We start from the raw sequence: 26,647 nt of genomic DNA, 5'->3' as shown, positions 1-26,647 counted from the left end.
TAACCTTCTTCCACAAAGGTGTCAGACCAGGGAAGTACAAACTGCTCTCTTTGTCCACTTCATCCTGTCAGAATAGCAGCTTCTGATTGATAGTGATATTGCCAAGTATGAAAGGAGCAGCTCTTCCACAGGAGCTGTGAAATCCCATGGTTGTAAGGGACTTCATCATAGACTGAAATGAGCTGATGGCCACCACCACAGGATACATGACAGCAATTTGCTTCTAGTTTTTCCATTCCTCTTCTGCAACTAGTTGCTATGGACATAATTTTGATTCTGAGAACACAGCAGGTATTTGGAAATATCATCCTGATGTCCTGGAAAATGCCCCATTAATCCAGCCAGCCATTTTTAGGCCTTTTCTTGCAATACTGAACTCAAGCATTGCACTTACCTGGTTGTAATTGCAAATTTTCTTCCTTGGTTGCTGCATGATTTTAGCAGCTGATGCTTCATAAATTACCAGAGGTAGAGATGAGCAGAAATCTGAGATCCTGGTAACATGTCAGACTAAATGAAGCCTTGATTGCTTGTCATAGTGATTCTCATGGTATTGGTCTTTTGCCCTAGAGAAGCATTTCTTTTCCTGTTGTTCGAGAACAGGTCTCAGACCTTAAAGCAGTGTAAATTTCAGAGCTCCTCTGCTGAGCTAATCCCTCATTGCATTATTTTGGAGCTGTTAAATGATGATAGTTCTGGATGCTTAATGCATTTTGTTTGAGGATTTCTAAACCTTTTCCTGGCAGACTCAGAGACACTGGTTGATGGGGGGAGTGGTTTTGGGGAAGCAAAGGGCTTGGACAGCAGAAGAAGCTGTTTCTCTTTTGTGTGCAGTGGTGCCATGAAAAGCAAGAGCTGGAAAGGGTGAGAGAGTGATTGTTCCTATCCCCCTCTGCACCTGCCAGGCTTTCACATTTGAAGAGTGTGATGCAGAAGCAGAGCTCCATCTGCTGATGTTCCCTTTCATGTGAGATAGCTCCCCAAAGAAGGGGGTCTCACATAAATGCCTTTGCTGACCTGTGCTTCTGCATATATGTGATATCATATCTGTGGAAATGTTGTTAGCTGTGGCACAGTAAAGGAAAAGTGAGAAATCAAATCAGTTCCAGTGCTGGAGAAAGTAAGCATCCCTTTTAGTTGTATGCAGGTCATGATTTCTAACCAAGGTTTAGCATCTTCACAAAACTTGGACCAAGATCACTTCAGACATTACCCCAAAATGAAGCTTGGTTTTTCTTCATGTTGAACTTGGATGGCAGAGGGAACAATGTCAGACTATGTAGTGTTGGCTGGTAAGAAGGGAAATTTCAAGGTCTGTCCACACAGGCATTTTCTGTCTGAAAGAATTCTGATACTCAGCTGAGGGGAAAAAGTTGCTCTTCTGTTTTGGTTTGAAGTAGTGTCTAGGGAAGAGGAAAACAGTGTTGGCAGCAGCTTCATTTGCTTTGAGCATTATGCTTGTCTATTCCCTGGAGAACTCATTAATTTTTAAGGCTGTGGCAGCAATAGACTAAATGGATACAGTAGTGATACCCTGATGGTTTGAGATGGTACATTCATCCTTTTGGGATAAGCAGTTCTGCTTCCTGCAGAGATTCTGCGGCACCCCAAGATCACTGGGTCAGTCTAACCTGAAAAGGCAACTGTTTAGCAAACAGGAAGATGCCATTTGGTATAATAATGGAAACAAGAAAACTGTTCTTTTTAGAGCATTTTCTGCTCTCTGAATCCTCTTAAGATTCGTTTACCCTGCTACTAAACTCCACCTGTTTGTAGAAAAGGGTTTTGTGTAAGAAGGTCAGGCTCTTGCCTGGTGGTTTATGCTGGGGGTACAATAGTGTGTGAAAGACAAGGTTCTGAGTTACATTGATTTCCCCTCAGTAATGGCTAGTCAGGATGAGTGTTGATTGTTGACTTACAGCTTATCCATGTTGTGAATGGATAAGCTTTTCACACCTGGTTATCTTAAAGGTGGCCACGTTTCAGGTACATGTATGTATGGTTCAATGTCCAATTACATAACAAAATCAAGTAAAATTAATGGCCTGTTGTGGGAAGTCATAGATCAGACAGGGTGGGGAGCTCCTGAGTCCTAACCTGGGAACTGAGTTGTTGCACTCAACTTCCTTTCTTAGAAAGCCACAGCAGACTGCCACTGCCTTCTGAGGCACAGTCTGGAGCTCTGGAGAAACATTTTTAAATGGGTTGGTGCTTCAGAGGGGCAGGAATCTGTGCTGGGCTGCAATAAACAGGCAGGGGAGGCTGTGGCCTGGTCCTAGAGCCTCAATGCCTGTGTTTTGTCACCTGTTACATAGCCACAATGCATGGGGCAGGATAAAATGGGGGTCCTTGCATGTCCCACTGTTGGGTCTGGAGTTCATGAGAGGGACAGCTCTGGCTGCAGCCGAGACCTGAGGCACTCTGCAGGCAGTTCTTGGGTACACATGCACAGCTGTGAAGGTACCAGGAGTATTGAAGGATACAGGACATTTAGAGACAATTAGACCAGTGAAGAATGGAGGGAGTCAACTGATGGACCTCCATTTGGTACTGAAAGCACTTAGTGGCTTCACTTGGAGCTTACCATCCTTACTTTGAACCCTCCTGCCCTTACATGAGTACTGAGATGATTTAATGCAGATTTGGATGGTCATGAAGTGCCTCTGTGTGCCCTGTCCATTCTTTTAACAATGTCTAACACTGCTTCCTCTCTGCACTATTGCAATCCATTTCCAAGAACTGGAAGTCAGAAGCAGTCTGTTCCAGCTGATGGGGCTGGAAACTGTGGGGGCTCCAAATTAGATGCTATATAGCTTCTAGTTAAAAAAAGCAATGCCAAGATACCGTGAAATGCTCCTCATATAAACATCAAGGGAAGAGTAATGCTCCATCCAATGCAATTATATTCAGTGTGTAAAGCCCTTATATGTATTGTATATTTCGTCATGTTTGCAAGTTTATAGTGCTTATCTTCTGGGCCCTGCACTGCAAACATCGTTGAGCCTGTGATGGAAGAAAGATCAAGCTTTTTAGTGCAAGAATAATAGAGGAATTGTAGATGGATAGTGATCCAGACCACAGAAACAGCTTCATACTTTGAGACTCATCCATGTAAATGTGTACTCAGATACGGGATCCCTCACTCTCAACTCATGTCCCACTGAGATTAGACCCAGGGCACTTACTACTTGCAGGATTCAGCCTTAAATACCTGCCAGAATATTTTCTGCCTTTGGAACTTGTAATGGTGCAAAGCTTCTCCTTTTTTAGTTTTTTAATTTGTGTTTTATTTTTAAAATTAAAACACAAAATCTAATCTACTGTGGCTCTAACACTTCCCCCAACCTCCCTTCCAGAATCTGTCTTTCGGGACTGGAACCCTGTATATAATTTTTCAGTAAGTTCCAGGTTTGTTTTGCTAACATATGAGGGATTTAAACCCTATATGCTGGCAAAACTTTAACTAGCCTATTGCAAATGTGTCACTATTCATTAAGGACTCTCTAGGGTGCAGTATGTTCCTTAGTGGATTGGCTTCCTGGAAATTTAATCGCAGTTTGTGAATTGGCATCCAATTTTGTTTTTAGTCTATCTCCCGCTACTATAGAAAGCAATTTTGGTTCTGATAATTTGAGATATTCTGTTTTGCTTTGCTTTACTTTCATGTTGTACTTTAGGCAGGAGGATGAGTCAGCTGGTGTGATCTTTGAGAAATAGTGCAAAGAAAGATTTCTTTGAGTCCACTTACTCTTCTAGAAATTAAGCAAGATATTTATGCCCAGCCATCGTAACCAGTTGAGTTGCTATCTTACCCGTTGGTGAAGCTCAGTTAAGTTAAGAAAAGGCACCTGAGACTTGTGTGTAATTCTAGCTTTATTTCTTGCCAGTAATTTTATAGGAGTTGAGATAAGAACTACAGGGTGCAGTGGGATTTACTTCGTTCCTGGTACATCTGAAGGGGAGATTATTTTGCTTCATCACATTAAAGTGTCGAATTGTTTTTATTGTGGAATGCTACAATATCTTGCAGTACTTACACAATGTCCATACAGCATGTTTGTGCAGTAACTTTCTAAATAACTTCATGTTATGTGTGGGCATAGTCATTCTGGAATAGTAGTTGTTTAAATACTCATCCTTTTATACTGTGACATAACTTGTATCCGTAGACAAAGTCATAAATGTTACATTATTTTGGGGAGTTTTAGGGAGCTCCAGCTGTAAGACCCAAATTAGCCTGTGTAGCAGAAATTATTTTGTGTTGAACTGCTTGGAGAAAATATCATCTTTTATAAGATCAACCCCCCTTAAAAATTACCATTACCATTTTGTTTTTAGCTTGTTTTTTGTAGAATACTTTCCAGTCACTTTGCTCTTTGTTACTTTTGTGACCTGTTCTTTGGCTCTCCAGGAAGGACACAGGCAGGCATACACCTCCTGTGAATCAGCTCAGAATTTCATGGCCATGGCTGCACCACTCGGACTGAGATTCATGTGGGTGGGAAGTGGCATTATATCAGTGCTTAACTTATGGATACAGAAAGGGGAAAGTTCTGGCTGTGCAGAGAAGTGGATGCAGAACTGAGTAAAACTGGTAAAATGGTGACAGGCTATGTAGCTGGATAATATCTCCAGTTTTCATATTAAATTTCTCTGATGCAGCTGCAGTCTGCATCACAAGTGTCAGTGCTAATGGCCAGAACATGTTTGCTCTCTCTGTAGCCTCTTAGAAAGATGACCTTGAACAATTGTGTGGATTTTGCTGGGGTTGTAAGACTGAACTCAAAACTGACTCTGTAGGTCTGGTATTCTTAATACTCTTAGGAGACCTAGGCAGAGGAACATAGCGATTTTGATACATGCTGTTGAGCTTTGTGAAATGCAGTGTGGGAATTGTCCTTACTGCATGAAGACTGAGAACTAAGGAAACCATTGTGACCACTTGTCATGGCGGGCTCTGTAGCAGAGTTTTTGTTTGTTATGTGGGAGGATTAGGTTTCATCAGTGGAGAATTTAATTTCCCCTTTTCACTGAGGTTGGGTTTGTACAGAACTGTAGCTCTGTGTATCTTGCAGAATCTGCATGAGAGCAGAGCTGATTTGTGTTGAGACAGATCTCCCACACGGCTGTGAAAACAAGTGCACAAATTCAGAGTAGCTGGGTGTAAATCTGAAGTAACTGTCATGGAGATTGATGTTCTCTCTAGGAGTTAATCTAGATTTACATCAGGGAAACTGTGACCAGAATCTCCCAGGATTCATCTTCACTAGACTTTAGTAGCTCACCAAATTAATTGCTAATTAACTTGAGATGGTTGATTATTGTGGATGCTTCCCACATATTTCTTCCTACTGTCATCAAATTTAAAGACAGAGCTCCATTAGATCAGACCAGATCTTACCTGTTCTGAACTCCTGCTTGTCAAAAGCTGTTCCCTTCAGTGAGATATGAATGATGAGCACAGTCAGCAGGCATTACCCCAAGGAAGTAGCTGCAGTACACTGCAGTCCTGGGAATCTAAACTTGTGCACACCTGGGTGAAAACCAGTGGGGACACGGCAGCCCATATTGCTGAAGGCAGTTAGAATAAGCCAAGGGTTTAGAGAGATCCTATGAGGTAATCCCAGATTATCCTTTAGGCTGGCCTTGCCAGTTTGTACAGTGGAGTGGAACAGTGTGAAACTTGTCCTTGATGTAAGTGCAGTAGTCAGAGGGAAGTGGTTTCAGCACCGAGATATCCAAGCACTGGCATGAGCTACCTCCACTTGAAACACTTCTTCCCTTGCATGTCAGAAAGCAGATGCTCTGGTGCTTTGTAAATTCTACACAAAGGAAGTTGTAACGTGAAGTATCTCATGGTAAAATACCAGTTTACAGTATTCAAGGACATTGAGAGGGAAATGGCCAGAGCTATTCCTTCGAAGTCTGACAACATTGAGGCACCCTTACTCTTCCGATTTCACTACCAACGTGACAGTAATAAAGCACACCTTTCCTCTATGTATTTTGTATGGCTCAAATGAAATTGGGATCTTAAAAGGATGGGATGTCTGATCCTGCTGCAGTCTGGGCAATGAAGTTTTAAGACAGCCTTACTTGAAAACTAGATTTAGGTTCTGTTCTAGGGCCCTCCAGAACAGAGGCAGAGCAGGACAGTTAAAGCAAACCATCTTGAGAACCTCTCATGCCTAGAAAATTGTGAAAGTATCTGTGCCAGGGCTGAAAGCAAAACTAAATTGGGCCTCTATTCAATAAAAAGTCCTTATTCTTAAATAAACATGTTGTTAGGTCCCAACAGGGAATGTGTCTAAACAGCATAAATTTAAAAGTTGCCCTTTCCTCTACAAACGTGCTTAAGAACCTCCCAGTTCTTGGGCTTCACTTTGAACTGGTTTGCCTCCAGCATCCCGCAGCTTCAGCTGGGAGGGCCTGGTCACGCAGCCTGATGAACCTGCAGTGAAGATGTAAGGATACAATAAATGGGTGCTCATCTTCCCTGCCTGCCAAAGTGAAGGCACAGTGCCAAGCAGATCTGCGCATTAGATGACTAACAGCTCCCACACTGCCAGTGTAGGCAGGGAATATGCAATGCAGCCACATATGTGTCTCAGAACCACACCGGGGGCTTTTTATTCTTAATGTTTGGTTTTGTTTTTAAATAGGAGTTCAGATCTTTGAGCAGGATGTTTATCTCTATGCACAGAAAACAATATTGGTCATAGCTTTTAATATATGATCAAGATTTTAGAACGACCAGCTGATGTATCTGTTGTGAGTGACATCAGAATTTCAAGTAACTGCTATAAATGCTCTCTAGGATGGCTGTGCATATCATGTGTAATTTTCTGAGTTTACCTTTATTTAGTGGCTAGAAAATAGCTTTTTAAAGAAAGTGAGATTTTTTTTTTCCAGTGGGAATATTATTTTAAAGTTTTGTATTTAATGTTTGGGTTCCTATTTAATTTTTTATTCATATTTTTGCCCTGATTGAATTTTGATCACTCTTTTTTGGGTAAAATTGGTGGGAGGTGTTCATAAAAATGATTATGCTGTAACAAAGGAGTTGAATTTAATTTGATACTTGCTTAGCCTTAGTTTTACAATGTACATGTGGATGTACAATGAGCTGAACCTCCAGGGAAGTCCTGTAAATCCCTGCAAGCAGAGTGCAGTTCGCCTTAGTATTTAATCTAGCAGTGAGCTTCCTCTGAAGAAGGTCCCCTTTTCTCTTCCCCAGTGATGGCTAATCCATGTCCCACCCAATTAATTCATCTTCTGTCAGTTCTGGAAGCTAAAGCAGCCTTGTTGCTGCATAGAGAGCAAAGATAGGGGGATAGGATGCAGTAGAGGAAACTGAACAGGATGAAACAAACCCCCCTCTTTCTGCAGCAGTGAAAGGTTAATTCATGCTAAATGCAGCATAAAGTAAACCTCAGGTGTTGATGGTTTGGATGGTGGACTCATACAAATTGCTCAAGAAATATTAAGGACCCTCTGAGCTAAGAGCTGCATGACTACAGAACGGTGGGCAGTTTCTCGAACTGAATCTGAAAAAAATGGAGAAGCAGAAAACCAAAGACAGACTCTCAAATCACTGAGATACAGAGCTGTGGCCTCACAACCAGATGATCCAGTGTTCAATGAACAAACCTCTCTCATTGCCAGAGTTAGAACTCTTCAAGTTTATCATGCTTTTTACTGACATCTCATAAGGATACAGTATTGTGGAAAGCAGACTTACAGAGTACAGGTAGAGAAGAGCTGAAATCCTCAGATGTTTTCTGGGACATGCTTTCATTGGCAGTGGCAGAATCTGTCAGTATCTATTTAGCACTGAGTAACTATCTGATGAGAAACTAATTTTTGATTTTAAGAAGGAACAAAGCCCTATTTCCTTTACAGAGCTATTCAGTAGCCTGTGTAATATGGATTTTACTCTATTTTAAGTGCCTGCTTCTTCTTTCTTGATCTCTAAATTGACATCCCCATCCCTCATCCCTCTTATGTTGGTTTTGCCAGTAAAAATTGCTCTTCTGTGGACTAGCAGTTAGAAGGGGTTGTGTGGAATGACTGGGATGGCAGTCCTCAGATAGTCTGCATTATATAAGCTGTGCTTTCCACCCAGGTGGTTAATTAAACTTGGTCTTCAGATCCCAAGACAGAAACCACTTATGTGCACACTTCATTTTAATAATGTTTTTCTGTTCCTCTGCCCCAAGACTCCTAGCCCTATCTTCTGATTTGTCCATTCTCAAGAGGGAGAAAAGGGAATGTAAGGACAAAAGGAGAGTGTGTGGCTCTGTGTAGTCTCATTTTGGGCAAATAGTCTTGTCTGGGGGTTGTAGATTAAGTGAGGGAACATCTTACAACATCACTGTGGATTGTCTGAATGATGTGACCTTTGGAATAGGTGCTATATCCATCCCAAAGAAGGAAAAAATTAACAGTAGCAATAAACTATTTTATCATTCAGTGTTCCATCCTCTGCAATTGCATTATTGTTCTGTGATGAAGGTCCTGCAATTTAACCTGCTTTGTTACCCTGTCAGTGCCAGGATATGTATACAGATAATTGTGGGTATGATTTTTACTTACACCTGGGCAGACCATGTCATTTTTTTCAGCAAAAATTAACTTGGTATCTTAAAAACTTGGGATTTATTTCCCTCAAACGTATCACGAGCTGAAGTCACTCTTGGTTCCATGTAGTCTGAATGTGCTTCTGGGTATTTGCTACCAGGAATTTGGCAATTGCTTCTCAGTCCTCTGTGACACATCCTATAGGGGTTTCCCACAGCTCAAAATCAGGTGCAGAAATCTCCTCTTAACTTGGAGCCTGATTTTGCTAGCACTTTTGCACGTGAGTGAGTGCTCCGGTGGCTGGTTGTAGCTGCTTGTGTCAGAATAACACAGGACACACCAGAGTTTCAAAAGGAAAGTCATGCACTTGTATTGCTTTTATTGTTTAATGTGAGTTGCTTTCTGTGAAGCTACTTGGCCTTGAAGGCTTTCCTTGTAGTCAAGGGCAGATGGAATGATGTCTTCTACAACAGTGTATAGTAGGTGTAAAATGCTGCCAGATCTCAGCATTGTTTTCACATCAGTTTTGCACTGCTAATAACTGCAAGGTGTAAGTTAATTGAAAATAAGCCTTTATCTATTTCAGAGGCAGGGGTAATTCCTGCCTTGCTTTAGTGGTATTTTCCTTTGATCATTCACATGCTGTTGGAGAGACAGAAACACAGAACATATTTGGCAATAGATAGGTATTTCTTTCACCAGTGTAAAACTACACCTGTCCCTAAATTAAATGATGGGAAAAGAGGAAGCGGAGGAGGAATGGTTGAGTTTGGAGACAATATAAATTATTAATAATAATTTATAATATTAATAAGAGTTAAGTGTGGAGCCTGGCAAGGCACCTGCACTGAATGCAGAACACAACAGTAGAATATAGTTAAGGAAGAGGCAACTCTCTCTTTATAGAAGATTATAGAGCTTCAACACTATTTTTTATTCATTTGGCCTCTCTGCAAATGTTGTGATACCAAGTTCAGTTTTATACCAGTATTTGAATATTGTGGTGAACTGCAGGCACTAGGGGAGGTCAAAGAAAGCATTTGGGGCTACTGTCATTGTAAACAGCCCTGTGCTAAAATCTAGGTGTGATCAGGTTACCTTGTGTCAGCTGAACCACGGTAACTAAATGTAAACATTCTTACTCTACTTTTTCAAAAACACAAACCACTTCTGGTTTGAATTTTAGCTCTTGTCTTCTGCTTGCATTGGACTGAGGGCATGCAGAGTTAGTTACATTTCCACCTAGCAGAAGTGATAACCTTTGCTTGCTTGGGCAACCTGTTCTGGTACCAGAGCCCTTCATGTCAAGACAAGAAGTGCTGTGTAGAAAGGTATAACATCCTTTATTAGATCACTAATAAGGGACAGTTTAGGGATGTAATTTGGCCTTCAGTAGTGAGCCAAAAGCCACCAAGTCCCTTATGAAATCCAGTTACTCCTTGGTTCTGCACCTCATGGCAGTTCTGCTGGAGGGACACGAGTGCGTTGCAAAGCCTGTTTCTCGGGAGTTGTTGCACACAACTGGCAGTTATGTCATTGACAAGTTTGAGGGGCAAGGGGGTGCAGATGGTAGATTTGGAACTGTCCACACCATCTTTTCATGGGGCTTTTAAGTTGTTTTTAGTAGCACCTGCTCTGTCAAAGAAGGTTGGCTTCCTTTGGGACTTGCCTGCAAGACATCTTTTCTGGTTTGAGCCTGGACAGAAGAAATCGCATCAGAAAACTAATTTAACAAAAACATTTAGTTAAAAGTAATCGGTTGTCATATTTCCCTGGGAAGGAAGGAAAGGTGTTTCTAAGTGGCCATAAAAGTATAAATACCATCTGTATGATGTATTCTTATTTTTTTCTGGTTTTAGGAATAACTTTTGGATTATGTTTGGAGACACACTGGGTACACAGTAATTCTTATTCTTGGACTTCCATACTATGTTTGTATTACTTCAAGTGAAAAAGACAGCAAGTATCCGGGCCTTTACAGTCATTTTCATCCCTTAGTAATCCCTTGTCCTGATGAGCAGAGAATAGCTTAGTGCAAAGATGTGCTATATTGCATCAGGTGATTTTTTGAGGAATGCCTCACATATTACTCTGCTATTTTGCTTTTACCTAGATGCTGTTTTCATGTATGCTGCTATCTTCTAAGGATGTGACTTATTTTCAAATATGTTCTTCCTTAACATACAAATGTGCTGCTCTATATGCAGTGAGCACCTTGTATCCCAGTGTCAGAGATAAAGTCTGCATATCTAAATAATCTTGGATTTATTAGCCAGTTCAGAACCAGAAAGATAATTTTCTAGACCAAGTATTTCAACAGTACCTCTGTAGGAGAGGACACTTTCAGAATTTAGCCCTTTAAACTCATGCTTTTAGGAGACTTCTTGATTTGGTTTGTGAGGTACAGTGTACTGGCATCAATGTAAGAAGCTCTGTTTGTCTCTGTGGACTTCAGAAGAGTCCGAATGAACTGGCCTGATGTTCACAGTGCAAGATCTTTTATAAGTAGATGACAAATCACATAAGCTTCAAAGGCACAGCACCTTATAATCTGGAAAAAAAGGCATCTCTGACCTCTCCTTTAGCTGAATGTGTGAAGGAGAATAAGGTCCTTGCAGTTTGTTAGAGGTGAATTTCTTTCCACCTGCCTGCATGACCCTCTTTGCCCATGTTTTTGCCATGCTTTTAGTGGCATGTTGGGCACATGGTCTCTGAGGTTATGGACTGTTCCCAAATTATGTGTTCAGTTAGCCCCACTGTGTGATAGGTATGACACATTTAGCAGTCCTTCACAAAGAGGGGTTTTTGTCTTGTATTCAGACCTTTAAGCCCTCATGGAGATTTTAGTAAAATGGAGAGTTATGATTTCAGCTGAAGGCTTTTTTCTTGTGGTGCAGATAGCTCCTAAGGGAGCTTAGTTTATGGATTGCCTCCTTTTCCCTGAATATTAAAACATTTTATGGTACATACCCTTTGGTTCTGGTAGATTGCAGTTCCTTTATGCAGGCAATAAGCAAAAGCATATTCATCAATAATAATATGGCAATATACTTGATCTCCTTTCCATGTTTCACTTCACCCCACACATTAGTGGGTTGACTCTTTCTTTATGGATGAGCAGCTTGTCACGGTCTTTTAGAATTTATTGTCAAGAAGAATTGTGTGTAAAAGCCTTAAATGGTTCTTAGACATCTGATACTGTTAAAGCTTAGATTTTTCCTTTATTTTTCAGGATTCTAGTGCATGAAGGACGTAAATGATAATCCCAGAGGACCATCTGTCCTGGAGCAGGCGTTGGAACCAAGTTACTATGTGACTGAAAGGACTGAGTGCAAGTCAGATGGTAAGTAAGACAAGGAAGATGAGAGTTATCATGCTGTCACTTCAGTACAGATGAAAAACACTGCCATACACTCTTTCAGAACTTATCCTAAATTTCAGGTTTTAAGTGCTTTGCAAAGCCCAGTTAGCATGGAAGGTAGCTTTTTCTAGATCTTTTCATGGTGGAATATATATTCATGTGGTTCTCACATCATTCAGAGTCCATTTTACCTCCACTGCCTACTTAATGTCTATGCAATTCTTTCTAGCTTGTGTTTCTAAGGAAGTCTAAAGGATTGAGCCTTTGTCTCTTAAAAGCTTCTTAGGAAGTCCTTTTAAATCCAGTCCATAGCTGTTTCAAGCATTTTTTTCTTCTTTCTTTATAATTTATTTACATTTTACCATGAATCAATTAGTTTTGTTTAATCATCAAGGAAGTGGGTGTTCTCAAGCCATTCTGGATAGTCCATAGCTGTTTCAAGCATTTTTTCTTCTTTCTTTGTAATTGATTAATGGTAAAATGTAAATAAATTAGTTTTGTTTAATCATCAAGGAAGTGGGTGTTCTGAAGCCATTCTGGACTTGTTTCTAAACATATTCCATCTCTTACAGGAAAGTGTTTCCTGTCTGCATAGTGAGGGTTTTGAATCCTGCATCCAGTGTAGATAAACCTTTTTTGGTTTTATTGGTTGGTTACCTGATTTATTTACTGGTTGCAGTTAGTGCTGCACTTGGGCTGGCCTTTGGTACCTCCTTGCAGACTGATGCAGTTTCTAGTTGTTTTTATGCTGGAGGAACCAATGCATCTCACATGGGTGGGCCCTTGGTATCAACTCCCCACTGCAAAGAAGACCCAGTTTCTGGAAAGAGGATGCTGAAAACCTGTATTAGGGGATGTTTGAAGGGCAAAAGCATGTTCTCTATGCAAATAAGCTATGAGGGAATGAGTTCTATCTGTATAATTTACTGCTAAAAAACCCTTTATGAGCTTTATGATGCCCTTATTTATGCAAGAATCCTGAAAAACTTCAGGTAATTTAGAGGTATTTTTCCTGGGCATTCCCATCTTCTTTACAAATTACATACAAGGGGTCAGATTTGAAGAACTGAAAATCAATGCCTGCCACTCATTTGATGGCAGAAGGGAGGTGCTGTCTTTTATGTAAGCTCAGAGAGTCATGTTAGTGTTACACATTTTGGTGCTTTTACAAAGTTGTCCAGATCATTTGAGGCCAGGGTTAAATGAAGGTCATGAAACATCAATGAGGTGGTGGATTTTTTATTGTGATGGTGGGTAATTGTGCAAAATAATTGCAAGTCTCATTATGTTAGGACATGTACAAACATACAATAAATGACAAACACATGTTTTGCCTCAAAGCACTTATTCTTGATAGCATAAGTAAAAGCATGATAATTTGTTACATGACACTTATGTACTGTATTAATTTCAAAACAAGACATGAGCATCATTCTGCAGCTATACAAAATAATGAATTCAGAAATCATTTCACTGTGCTTATCAAATTTATCCCCTTACTGAAATTTGTAGCAAAATGTAGTTAAAAGTATGGAGTTAACATAAATTTGTTCCATTCACCAACACAGAAACCACACCCCCTCTTTTTTTAGCTGGAATGCTGAAAAAAAATTCATGTGCTATAAATCCAGTATTATGATTCTTAGGGCTACTGAGTATGTTCAGAGCTCTTTCATATTTCACTTTCTATTTCCCATCCACCAATATGACTGCTTTTGGGGAGAAATGTGTGAATAGTTCTGGTGGAATAATACTATTTATGTATTTTTTATTATTTTTTCCCCTGCTGGTTTATTAAGGGTCTTCACTTCCTCCCCTTGTGTCTTTGCTTAGGCTTTGACACTGCCTTTCTCTCATCTTGAGGCCAAAATACCCAGCGTTCATGCACTGATCCTGCAGGTTGTTCATAGAAAAGATCTTTAATCCAGCAGTGATTACTGGCTTACGCTTTATATGTGGGCAGTACAAAGGGAAGTTTTTCAAGCAGTTTTGTTTTTATTGCAGAATAAGGTGTGGGTAGTTCTGCCTTGCAGAAAAGCTTAGCCTGGAAAAACCTGGTGTGGGAGGGGAGAAAGAAAAGATCGACAATCATTTAACATGTGACATCAAAGTGGAATAGTTCCAGCAAAGAAACTGTGCTGAAGCTTCCCAACTGAATGTGAGCTGAAGGTCATGCACTTCCTTTCATGTTAACTTGGTAGAGCCAGCATGGAAGCATTGCTAAAGTACTATGGAAGGAATTCTGTGTCTGGAGGCTATCCCTGGCAAGTGTGCTTGATGAAAAGTACCCTGGAAAGGCCTCAGTCTGAGGTGGCTGAGCAGACTGCTTTTGGCACAAGAGGCAAAGGCACTTAGAAAGTGTCAGTGATGCCAATTTCAGGAAAGGCTCAGGTGTGTAAAATTCAAATCCATGTTTTTAATCTAATGGAAGATGCTCCAATGAATGTTTGAAGTAGAAATCCTTTCCAGGCATTGTCATTGGACTGTAGACTGGCCCTTGTTTCAAATTTGGCAAAGAAAAGGGTATCATTCTGTTCAGCTGTCAGATGCACAACAATAAACTTCAGTATTGCATAAAATACAATGCAGAATGTGGCCAAAGGTCTTCAATGTTGTAGTGCTTAAGTTGAGCAATCAATTACATTCATACAAAGAAAATACTGCTTGCATTGCAGGGCATAGGAGCTAATGAGAAACTTCTAAGGCATGGCTCGATTAGGATAGGTTGGAGGGCAAATTAAAATTCTGAAAGATTACTTTGGAAACTGTTAGAATATGTTTATGCCAGCCAGTTAATACAGACGGTGAAACCATGAAATTATGGACTAGATTGAAAAATGGTCATTTTAAGTAATCATAAGTCTACTTATTTCACAGAATTGCCTCATGTTCACATGCTCACATCCAGCACAGTGCATGAAGCAAAAAAACAGAGTGAAATGAAACTGGATGGTGTTTCTGGAGGCTTGAAAAGTTTTGCTGTAGCTGCACGACAGAGCCACGAGCTGCTCTTGTGCGGGTGGGAAACGGGATACTGATGAAAGAGGTCACATGAGTCTGTGGGGATGAGCAAAATTAAGATGCTATTTCTGAAGGAGTGTGCACTTGGGTTGACAGTTTGAATTTGAAGCCTTTCAGTCAAATCTTTATTAAAGCAAGTTTATTCTGCAGTGTGTACACAAAACACTGTAGAAAATTAAACCAATAAATATCTTCATCTCTTAATTGCATTTAAGAATCAGATGATGAGGATGAGGCAGTTTGCAGTGCCAAGGTAGACTCCCTACAGGTCAGGGACCCTGATTTCATTAAAGAGTTAAATTAAAAATCAACCCATTCCTTTTGACAGGCATCTGTTTGGTAAATTATCATGTGCCAGTTTTAGTTCTATGGTCCTATTGATTTAGATAGTTCTATTGATTTAGAACAGTTTTAATATAGTTGCTTTCAGTATCATCATATCTTTATTAAGGGCTGGATAAGTTCTTAGGTTTTTGGACTTTTTTTCTGTTAATCCTTCTAACACTTGATCCTTTCTCAAGCTAGACAGGTGGCAAGTTGACTTGATGCTCTTCATTCTCCTATGTTCTGCGTAAAATTATCTTGTTTCACACTAAGTAAAGGTAAACTGGCATTTGCAATTTAAAGGCTTGACCCTGTTGATGGTGTCCCCTGATATATACTTACTCCTCTGCCAGCTCCATTAGCCCAGCACAGCAGTCACAACATCAAGGATATCTTATTGTTGAATACCCAGGGTATTACTTTGTTATTCACACTGGGATTTCATGCAGCATTTAAGGGAACTGATTATTTGCTTTCCGAAGATGTTTCAGTGAAAGCTGAAATTTTTTGATACCTTTCAGGCATACTGCATGAAAACACAACAGAATAATTTGCTGATATGTTCCTGGGTTTCAGTCTTCAAATCTTAATACAAGAATAATACTTGAATTATGTACAGAGACTGATGAGCATATACTGACAGAATATTAGGGCATACTTAATGTGGTAAGATCCAGGAGCGCTAGCAGGCAGGCAGCTGTGTTTCAAAGGTAGATCACAGAGTTTGGGGTGTTTTTAAAACAGTTTCTGTCCATCCCTATGGAGATTGGCATCCTAAATCCAAGGTGAAACTACATTCTACTGTGTCTCCACTGTCACACAGGCAGCAAAATAGTATCTCTGGGCCATCAATCCCCTCCAGGGATTATTCAGGGCTGTTCTGCCAATTCTCCTTTCATCACTGATATTAGGACAGTTCTCCCCTTGTTGCTCATGCCTCTGTGTGTAGGTCCTACCTTTTAAGCTCATTCTTTGGCAATAGAGACTGTCACAGAATATGCATTTGACCAGGTGTGCTTCATTAGAGTGGGATCTGGGTGGCATCAACTTTTTGTTTTTGCTTTCCTGTGTTCTGCTGAAGGAAATATGGGCATATGGACCTGAGGAGAGCAACAGCAAACTCCAGTTACAGCCCTGCTCCAAATGGTCACGGGGTGAAGGACTGTGGTTGTAGTTTGTTCCTGCTGTGCAGTCAGATGTAGATGCAGCAGCCTGTGCATCATGACAGAAAAGAGGTGGGGTATGGGGGGATATTTCCTGAAGTTGCATTGTCATGTCTACCTGTAAGGCCATGTTCCACCCCTGTGAGAGCTGACAGAACTCAAGTTCTGTTAGTCCCGGCCAGCACTGTAACTCTTCCCCATGTGGGACTTCCTCTTTTGTGCAGGTGCAGTGTAAGATTTGGAAGGCTGGGCTGTCCTCACACTGCCCAGTTTGTAGTATTTGATGTTCTCACAACTGTACCTGTATTTTCTTAATTGTGAGTGATAGCAGACACATTTGTGTGCTGTATTCATAGACACAATTAAAAGAAAGCAAAAGCACATGGTAGGCAACAGTTTGAAAACCATGTCAGTCTCAATTTCAAAAACAGCTGTGAGGTGTTCTCTCACTGTCAGTGCGAAGTGTAGTCCATATTTTTAAGCTGCTTTTGAAACTTAGGCCTATCTTTTTAAGAGCAATTATTGTTTTAGCAGAACTAGAGGTATTGGAGCTTTTGAAATTTTCCTAGGCCTTTCAAAAATCTGGCCTCTTGATGCCCTAAGGCTGTTTAGGCATGAGATACCCACTATCATGTTTCCCACTAGAAAAATGAATCAAAATCAATGCCTGAGGTCTGCAGCTTTATGTCTGAAAATTTTCAGTAAGAGCTCACAGTTGTAATTGGGAAATGGCAATCACCAAAAAAGTTTAACTGTATTTTTTTTCTGTTTCAGAGTTTACAGCAAGATATTTTAGAGGGAAGGGAGGGAAGACTCTCTATCTTAATTTTGAGGTTATTTAATACCCAAGAGGAAGGAAGTTTTCAGTATGCTGTACTTCTTGCATATGCTACCTTGTTTGATTTGAGCTACTGCCAGATGCTGTTTTTAGTCTCCACTCAGTCCTTCTGTTCAGGCTTTTCACACTCCTCCTCCTCCTGTGGGCTTCTCTTCTATGGCCTTGTATTTATTTTCCTTCTTTCCTCTCTTGTCAGATATTCTCTTTTCCATTATTCCCAAGCATACACCTTCTTTTTGCCATCTGTCTTTTATCTTCTCCTTTCTCTACTTGTTGTTGCAAGTCCATTGTCTAGTGGTTTTGTAGGACTCAGTTTAATGCCATAGAACACGCGTTTTTAAGTCAAAAAAACTGAGGAGTATCCCTGCTTCAGGGATGTGAGATCCAAAGCAGTGCAGTATTTGAATTGCACACGTTGTTACATACTAAATTATATGCATGCCTCATGGGCACTGGTTTGGTTTGGTGGACTAACAGATTAATTAATGGAAAAACTAATATCATAGCTGAAATAAGCTGAAAATCAGCCTCGTAAAACAACTAGTCATTTTTGAGAGCAGAACTTTGCTGATGTGTCACATGGTCCATATGCAACAGTTTTATAAACTTATTTTTTAAGCTTGTTCTTCAACAACTCAGACTGTCACAGAAGATCAGTTTGACACCCTTTGGAAATCTAATATTGTCACCATATCTCAAACCTCTACTGTTTCTGGAAATCACGGTTTCTTGGCCTCTGCCTTACTAGTTTGTTGACTGAGGTTTCATGCTTCCTTATGCCTGCTGGTGACATCACCATGGGGAAGTGCAAGAAGCCTCAAAGAACAAAGTACTTCAGTAAGGATAGCATTAAGAGGTGAGCAGTTGTGGAGTGCCAACCTCAAAAGTCAGGGGTTTTAATGGTGCTGTGTTTTCTTCATTGTACCGCTGTTCTATCTTGGAAAAGAAATCCTGGGAACCTAAGACTTGCTTTGTTTTTGAATCTTATCTCTTTCCACTACACGTGGTTTCTGATCTTTTTTAAGATCTGTGCCTTCTCTGCATCTTCACAAGGAAAACTGTAAAAGGAGAGAGGAGGGACAGCAAGGATTGACAAGTTAAAAACACTGATGGAGAGCAGGCGTTGGCTCGTGCTTGGCTGAAGCAGTCTCCCAACCCTGCTACCTGAGAAGTGTTGTCAAAGAAGAGGTGGTCACCCATTAGATTTGTTAGCTTTCCACCTGAGTGTGTTGCACCAGGAGATTTGGTTGAATGCAATTAGGGAGTTTCCTGTGGTTCTTTCACCACAAAATGAACCTTCCAACTGAGATCTGGCTGTGTTGCCAAAAGGGAGTCATAGTCAAGCATGTTATTGAAAAATAGAACAGGAAGGGGAGTCTGCCTCTGTGAAGCTTCCTTTGGAGCATTCAGAATGGAACTGAGGAGCTTAAACTCTCAGTTTAAGTGGAGAAAGGAGAGATTCAGGCTCTCCATGAGAGGAACATGGAGTTCTTCAACAGAAGAGTTGAGTAAATACTGACAGGTTTGACTCTTTTGCAGTACATTTTCACAACATCTGTCAAGCTTCCTTTAAAAATACCCAGCCAGCTCTGGCTTGACTGTGGATGTTTTTCACACTTCCCAGTGTATGGGATTGGCATTTTAATTTCACAAACAAATCTACCAGCTTATTAGATTCATCCACCTGCTCATGCAAATGGCAATGCACTAGATTGAGTTTGTTCTCATGTGTTTTTCATTCCAGATTTTTGGTTCACAGCTTTACAGAGTCTATTCTGCTCAGGTCCCCTGTTTTGCTATATCCTATATAATTTCATCCTTGGGATTGCACCCGCTGCTGCAGTATGTGACAGGACTGGGTTGTTAGGCTGTTCTCCCCATGGGATGTGAATGCCTCTTCCCTGTGGGCTGTAGGCTTGCTGTGTGCTGCACCCCATGCTGTGGCAGCAAGTTGCCTGGATATTACTATGGTGTGGTTCTTTGCACCTACCAAAGAGTGTAAAAGGTGTCCTTAATGACATGGATCTGCTATTGCTTTATTTTTAACTCAGCTGTTTAGCTAAAAGAATGTGTTATTTAAAAGAGCAATTTCACCTGAAAGTAAATGGCCAAATGAAATGTTTTTTTAGTCCCAACAATAGATGCCATTTGCTGTTGATGATTGCCATCATGGCACGCTTTAAGTGAGAACAAACATACTACCTCCCTCCAATACACACAAGGCTTTTTCCTAACAGATTTATTCATTAAGCATATGTTCAAAGACTACAGCTATTACCACTTTTAAATAGAACCATTTTTTCGTTGCTTTTCATAGAAAAAATACTACAGTGTTGTGAAAAACCTGTTCATGTTCCAGATTCAATTAACTAACATATTCTATTAAAAGTTCTTTCTACTCAGGTTGTTTGACAATAGGAAACTAAATACTGTGTGTTGGAGACTGACCTTCAAATGACAGTCCAAAACTGCTGTTTTGCCTAGTCTTTAGCAGTTTGAATGCCTTTACTTGCCCACTGTGCATGTCAAAAAGGTCTCTTACAGAAATTGAAGAGAACCTGGTTAGACTGTAAGACTTGGTCCCAACTTCCTTGCACAGGCAACATTCCTGCTGAAACAGGTAAAAGTTTCATCTGATCAATTTTGCAGCCTTTTGATAAGAGGGAATGGCACTCCTGAAAGACATTAAATGCCTTCCATTTTGTATGCCTTCTGTGGGAGACAAAGACAAATACAGACCTATTTTTCAGAATAGGTTATTTTTCTTTCTGTCAGGTTTGTGCAGGCGTTCTCAAAATGGCCCCTTTTAGCTTCCTGTGTGCTCACCGGTGCTGATAGGTTCTGAATGTTCTTTGCCAGCACATTGACGAGCCTGTGTTATTTTTCTGTACAGAAAAATGCTTTAGCAACAGCTCTAAGGTGAAGCTTCCTTTATTCTTGAGGTTTTTTTACATGCTACTAAAGTGCTACTCCTATTGGATGCACATATGGATTTAAGGATGCTATTGTCTGTTCAGCTGATAAGATCATTTCAAGATCTGTGGAGATGAAAGTATGAACTATGATGTTACAGTTATCCTTCAAAAATAGGACTTCATACTGCCCTGCTTAATCTTTTGTCTTCTGTGCCTCTGCTCAGCATATCTGAAATAGATCACAGGGCTTCTGCCTGGGCCGTGGATAAAACGTTGCTGTTGCCCATTCTTTTTAAGATCTTTCCAGCACAATTAATGCTATTGTGGTGATTTGACCTTGGCTGGAGGCCAGGCACCCACCAAAGGCACTCTGTTACCCCCCAACTCTCAAATGGATAAGGAAGAGAAAATATATCAAGTGGCTGATGAGTAAAGGGCTGGGAGAGATCATTCCCCAGTTACTGTCACAGGCAAAACTCAGGGAAATTTGTTGAATTTATTGCCAGTCAAAATCAGAGCAGGATAATGAGAAGTAAAACAACTTTAAAAACACCTTCCTCCTACCCCTCCCTTCTTGGTCTTAACTTCCTTCCTGATTCTCTATCTCCTCTCTCTTAGTGGTTCAGGGAGATGGAGAATGGTGGTTATAATTTCAGTTCATCACATATTGTTTCTACCTCTGCTTCCTCCTCAGGAACAGGAGTTCTTCCCCTTCTCCAGTGCGTGGTCCCTCCCTCCCATGGGAGGCACTCCATTAACTTCTCCAGTGTGAGTCATTCCCATGAGCTGCAGTCCTTCATGAGCTGATCCAGTGTGGGTTCCTGCCAGTGGCTGTGGTCCCTTGGGAACAGGCTGCTCCAGCATGGGCTCCTCTCCCCCTGGGTCTGCAGGTCCCCCTGCCAGGATCCTGCTCCAGCATGGGCTTACCATGGTGTCACAACCTTCTCTTGGGCATCTACCTGGTCTGCCATGGGCTCCTCCAGAGGCTGCAGGTGGATCTCTGCTCCTCCATGGGCTGCAGGAGAAAACACCTTCCTCCTACCCCTCCCTTCTTGGTCTTAACTTCCTTCCTGATTCTCTATCTCCTCTCTCTTAGTGGTTCAGGGAGATGGAGAATGGTGGTTATAATTTCAGTTCATCACATATTGTTTCTACCTCTGCTTCCTCCTCAGGAACAGGAGTTCTTCCCCTTCTCCAGTGCGTGGTCCCTCCCTCCCATGGGAGGCACTCTATTAACTTCTCCAGTGTGAGTCATTCCCATGAGCTGCAGTCCTTCATGAGCTGATCCAGTGTGGGTTCCTGCCAGTGGCTGTGGTCCCTTGGGAACAGGCTGCTCCAGCATGGGCTCCTCTCCCCCTGGGTCTGCAGGTCCCCCTGCCAGGATTCTGCTCCAGCATGGGCTTACCATGGTGTCACAACCTTCTCTTGGGCATCTACCTGGTCTGCCATGGGCTCCTCCAGAGGCTGCAGGTGGATCTCTGCTCCTCCATGGGCTGCAGGAGAATCCCAGCTCTGGCACCTCCTGCACTGGCCTGGCTGTCTGCAGGGCTGTTCCTCATATAGTGTCACTCTGTTCTTCCACAGCCATTCCACATCTACTTCTGTGCCATAACTTTATTGTCCTTAAACAGATTATCCCAGCAGCATTTCTACCATCTGATGTGCTTGGCCTTGGCCAGCTGGCTGGCATTAGAACTGTCAGACATGGGGAAGCTTCTCAAAGAAGCCATCCTTGCAGCCCCCCCACACCCTGCTACCAAAACCTTCTACACAAACCCTTCAGGAAAGGACCAAACAGTTTTGTTGTATGTAATTGGCATTGGGAGGTGAGAGGTGCAAACAAAAAAAAATTCTTTTAGTAGACTCTTGAAATAATGTGGAGGAAGGCAGAGGTGGGATGGTTTGGAAGTGCTGCACTGGTCTTTAGAAGCTAAGAATGAGATTTACAAGATTACTCAGTACTTTATTCTTCATGTTGAAGTCAAGTGTGGGAGGAGACTTGGTATGAGGTGTTTGGCATCTCCTGTTAATGCAGATGAAGTGTTCTGGATAGCATAGCAGAAATACAGCTCTGTGGATGAAATCTTGCTTCCCATTGACACATACTGTCACCCACTTCAGAAAGAGCATCCTAAGGGAAGCAATTGACTACTCAAATTCTGAAATATGTAATATACACAGCACATTTCAACATGGAGACAAAACTGTGGGACAACTAGGAGTCCGTAAGAATATGTTTGGTGCCTTTGTGGTGACCTGAATTATAAATGTTTTGAAATCAGGAGCTCCTGAAAAGAAAGAAATGTTCCAATCAAGACCTGACAAAGCGACGGTTTTTAATAGTCCCAATTTGTGTTGCATAGTTGAGAAGCTAAATTCCTATCTTTTCATCCTCAGAATAGGACACACTGTGATGCCTTTTATACCTGAAGCATCAGGAAGGTTTAAATGTGCTTCCTTGGCAGGTGTGCCTCCCACACATGCAGCATACCTGCCACCTGCTTCCATGCAACCTCAGATCATCATCATTTCTACAGCATTTGCTGGAGTACCAAATGAAAATCCCTAGGTTATCTGTGATCCCAGTCTGGAGGCAGAAGTAGAAATGCTCTACTTATGCATGACCCAAAATGGTGTTTGCTTGCCAGCTTGGTGATCTGTTGATTAATGCCAGCTCTTGCTACAGTAACTCAGCATGAGGCTGTGTGATGTGAGGTGGAGTGGAGTCTTGGGACGCATGAGTCCGTGAGAGGTTTGTTTCTCTGGGTTGTTTTGTAGAGTGAAGCTCACGATTGCAGACAAGCGGTGCAAAATCCTCCCAGAAGAATTGCAAAGCTCATCACCAGCATGTGCTTTTTTCGTGTCACCTTCTCCAACAGAGAGCCGTAACAACTTGTGCATGTCTGCTTATCTATCTAGACAAAACATTGCTCAGTGCATGTTTCCTCCCTGGGAAGAGGATGAGAAGGCAAGCTGTTGCATCTTTTTAGTTTACTATTTAAGGCTGTGTATCCATGTTGCTGCACACAGTATAGGAGCCCAGATAGACTAGACCCAGGACTATTACCACTTTCTATTTGCCTTGTTCACTTTTTGTGCTCCTATGTGGATAGCTAGGGAGAAGGAGAGCTTGAAGCTGTTACTCTTGTGACATTTTAGTAATCTAAGCATGCCTATAACATGAAGGGACTGCAGTTACAGAGGTAGCAGAGTACTGAACTGGAAACAATGATGTTTAATTGTGCTGAGTTTCCATTAAGGCCCATAATGGTGTAGCCCTGAATGGAAATAGGGCTCTAATACAGAGACAAAATTGGTCCTGTTTGTAGATGTCCACACCTTTATCTCTACAAGTATTTTTTTTCAAATCTTAATTAGAGGGTCTGAGTGATATTGTTGCTTTCTGAGGCAGCCAAGCAGTGCTGAAAAAAAGCGTAGCCTTTTTAAACGTGTGAAAGAAAGTAAAATGCTTATACTTGGCATAATGCCCTTGGGGCATGTATCAGGTGTGTGGCTGAAGATGGTTGTTGAGACTGGTCTTGATATAATTTACTTTGCTCAGGAAAGAGAATGTCTTTGAAATGAATGTGATAGTGGCTTTCCTAAAGGATTTTTTTATTGAAAGCTCCAGGGCAGAAGATTTGAGTCACTTAGTAAAGCAGGCTATCCCCAAATGAATGACATCAAAACATTCCCATTTGAACCTTGCAGGAAGCCAGAAAATTACCACTCTGCTTCAAGGTGCAAACCTTCTCATTCACCAGAGCAGAAAGCAGATCTAATACCTACAGAATACCAGGCCAGTCACTGAGGAGACATTAGAAACACACAGTGGTATTAGCATAATGACTGTAGAAGTACTATAGAATTTGTTAATTTAAGAAAAGAAATATCCACACACAATAGCAGTGTGGCAACACCAATTCAGATTATAGTGGTATGAATAGCAAATACTTTCAAAAATGTGTGATACTAGAGTATGCTTGTTTCTTTTCATTGTCAGAGTCACTCTTTTATTGAAGAGGATGTTTGTCTGGTTCTTAAATTATTGCTATTCTTTGATTATGCATTCAGGCACATTTCAGTATGTCCTGTAGTTAAAGTGTAAAGGCACAAAAATTATAATTAGGGTCTGAAAGGGGACAGTTGGTTATCCTGTTTCAGAGAGTTCAAGCCTGTACATTTCGCTCTGCATCACTCTACCACTGACAGTTCTCCCTGCCTGTGCTGCCTGTGCAAGGCTGATTCATGAGCATTCTAAGCCTTTATTTCTTTAACTGTGGAATTACAGAGCTGCTTTGTGCGTTTCCATTTTCAGTGTTAAAGGGAGCTTGCAGCCTGGGATTAATCTGGGACAACCAACTCCACTGAAAGTCTTGTAGTCTGTTTACAAAAGCTCAAGTCAGCTCCAAAATTATCACCAGGCACTTGAAAATATTCAGTGAAGAAAACAGCATAACAAAGAAATCTATTCTTTATTTTAGAAAAATTTAAATTGTATCCAATATTCTGTGCTAATCAGATGGCCCTTCTGTAAGAGGGTTAAGAGGAGAGAAGACAAAATCAAACAAAAGAAGATTTGAATTGAGCCCTGATTGAAAGATGACAATTACTAATTATGTGTGGGTGAATTACATGTTAATATTCAGTGTCTCTGAGGGTCTGCATTCACTTAAGAGCTGTAATTTCACACCATATTTAATGTTTTGTTTTGAAGCAAACACTACTCTAAGTGCCCTGGCTGTCTTGAGAAATGGCATATCCTTTAACTTGATGTTTCACAGGGCAAAAGGAAAAAGGACACTGCTTAACAACACATGTTGTGGTTAAGACCTGTGAGCATTAGGAGAGCCATTAAGAATAAACAACTTGTGTATTTGACTTAGTAGCTGGGAGTATGATTTAGATGTGGACGAGGGCATAATTGGTCTTGTACTGGGAATTAAGAGCAACTTCCCCATTATTAGCAGACACATAGCAGTATGTAATGAGTGTAGGACCTTGGCAGTCAGACCCTACAGATGGTACAGTAGCTCCCATATACTCCCCATATGGTTGCTTTATCTGCTTTTTACTGCTTCTTGTGGCTCCAAGCAATTCCTCTTTGCTGTCTTTCCAGAGCAGAGAGCCCAAGGATTTTTTTTTCTTGTCCCCATCTGTGTGAGGCTCACACCTAATTCAGAGTGGTGTCAGCTGAGGTATCCTGAGCTGCCTTTTCCTAGGAGCTCTGTTTCACATGAGCGGTTATGGACTAGAGGCTTGGTGAGAAGATCAGGTAAATCACCTTCTCTCTTACTAGGTGGGTTAGGTATATTATAAAGCAGTCAGTACCAATGTGTAGGACCCCAGGTATGAGAGGAGTGCTGTCTGGAGCATCTGGTTTCTTTCAGAAAGGAAGGGTTTGCTGATGTGGGGGGATAGAATATAAGAAAATAAAGATAGAGAAAATAAAGATAGTGTAAAAAGTAATCTCACCCCTAAGGAGTTGCAGCTGGGCCAATTATCAAAGATTAGGAGCAGGCTGGACTTTAACAGGCCACAGCTGTAACCAATAAGAAGAATAGTGCTATAAAAGGGTGGGTTGGCTGGTGGAGAAGGAACTGGAGTCAAGTGGCTACTTGGTGAGGAATTGGAGTCAGTTGACTATTTAGTGAGGAAGAAAGAGTCAGTGCTCTGAGGAGCTGCCCATGAGAAAACATCAAGAAGATATGAAACTATTGTGATAAGGAGACAACAGTATAGAACGTTTGCTATATGATGACAACATGTGACAGATCAAATTAAGTCCCCCAGACCCACCCTTCAGTAAAACAAAATCTCTGTGGCAGTCTGCATCCTTCCCCCTCCAGGGATGACTTCATAGGCCAGCATCCTGTCTTTTAAAATTGTGTTTTGCAAATTCTTTTGATTATTTGGAACAAAAAAGACTGTATAGAAGCAGGAGACTTTGAGAAGATTGTGAGTTTTACATTTTTATTTTCCATATTTATTTTCCTCTGCAGTAATAATTTTTTCATGGACTATTTATTGAGCAACACTACAGTGAGCTGCTCTGTGGGGTGGGCAGTGTAAGTTGATATAGAACAGCATTTTTGTGCTATGTCACTTCATACTCTGGATTTTGTCTTTGCGTTTCAGGTCTGTAGAGCACAAGCACATTTGCAGAGATTTACCCTAGAATCACTAAAAATAGGACTGAACATTAACTAAGAACAGATTCTTTCTCAAAGGAAAAAACAGGCATACTTACTTTACTCAGAATCATTAATTCTGTTTAATAAAACAAAATCTTTATTTAGCTCCTAACAAGCTCTCAGTTTCTCTGCTAACAGTAATAGTGGCTTAAACATTAGTCTGAAAATTAGTCACAGTTGTTCTTATAGTCTGAAAGTTAGTTTCAGAAGTGTTTTTTCAGAAATTGATTTAATAAATTAGGAAACTTCTG

At 41.0% G+C, this 26,647-nt stretch overlaps 1 protein-coding gene across 10 annotated transcripts in view; it reads left to right on the top strand.

The window, feature by feature from the left end:
• The window catches only part of PTPN5 (protein tyrosine phosphatase non-receptor type 5), a 78,116-nt gene that overhangs the window by 11,066 nt on the left and 40,403 nt on the right, over positions 1 to 26,647 (top strand). For all 10 annotated transcript variants that reach the window (XM_039707658.1, XM_039707655.1, XM_039707656.1 and 7 more), the window contains one exon: positions 11,813 to 11,923. In XM_039707658.1, the coding sequence (XP_039563592.1) occupies positions 11,824 to 11,923 (100 nt within the window). In that variant the 5' untranslated portion in view covers positions 11,813 to 11,823. The remainder of the gene's footprint in view (positions 1 to 11,812; positions 11,924 to 26,647) is intronic.

The sequence above is a fragment of the Passer montanus genome, unplaced genomic scaffold (assembly GCF_014805655.1).
Source record: "Passer montanus isolate IOZ18808 unplaced genomic scaffold, ASM1480565v1 scaffold2, whole genome shotgun sequence".
Taxonomy (NCBI): Eukaryota; Metazoa; Chordata; class Aves; order Passeriformes; family Passeridae; genus Passer; species Passer montanus.
Note: the sequence above shows the minus strand (reverse complement) of the source record. Positions and strands in the feature narration are given on the sequence as shown.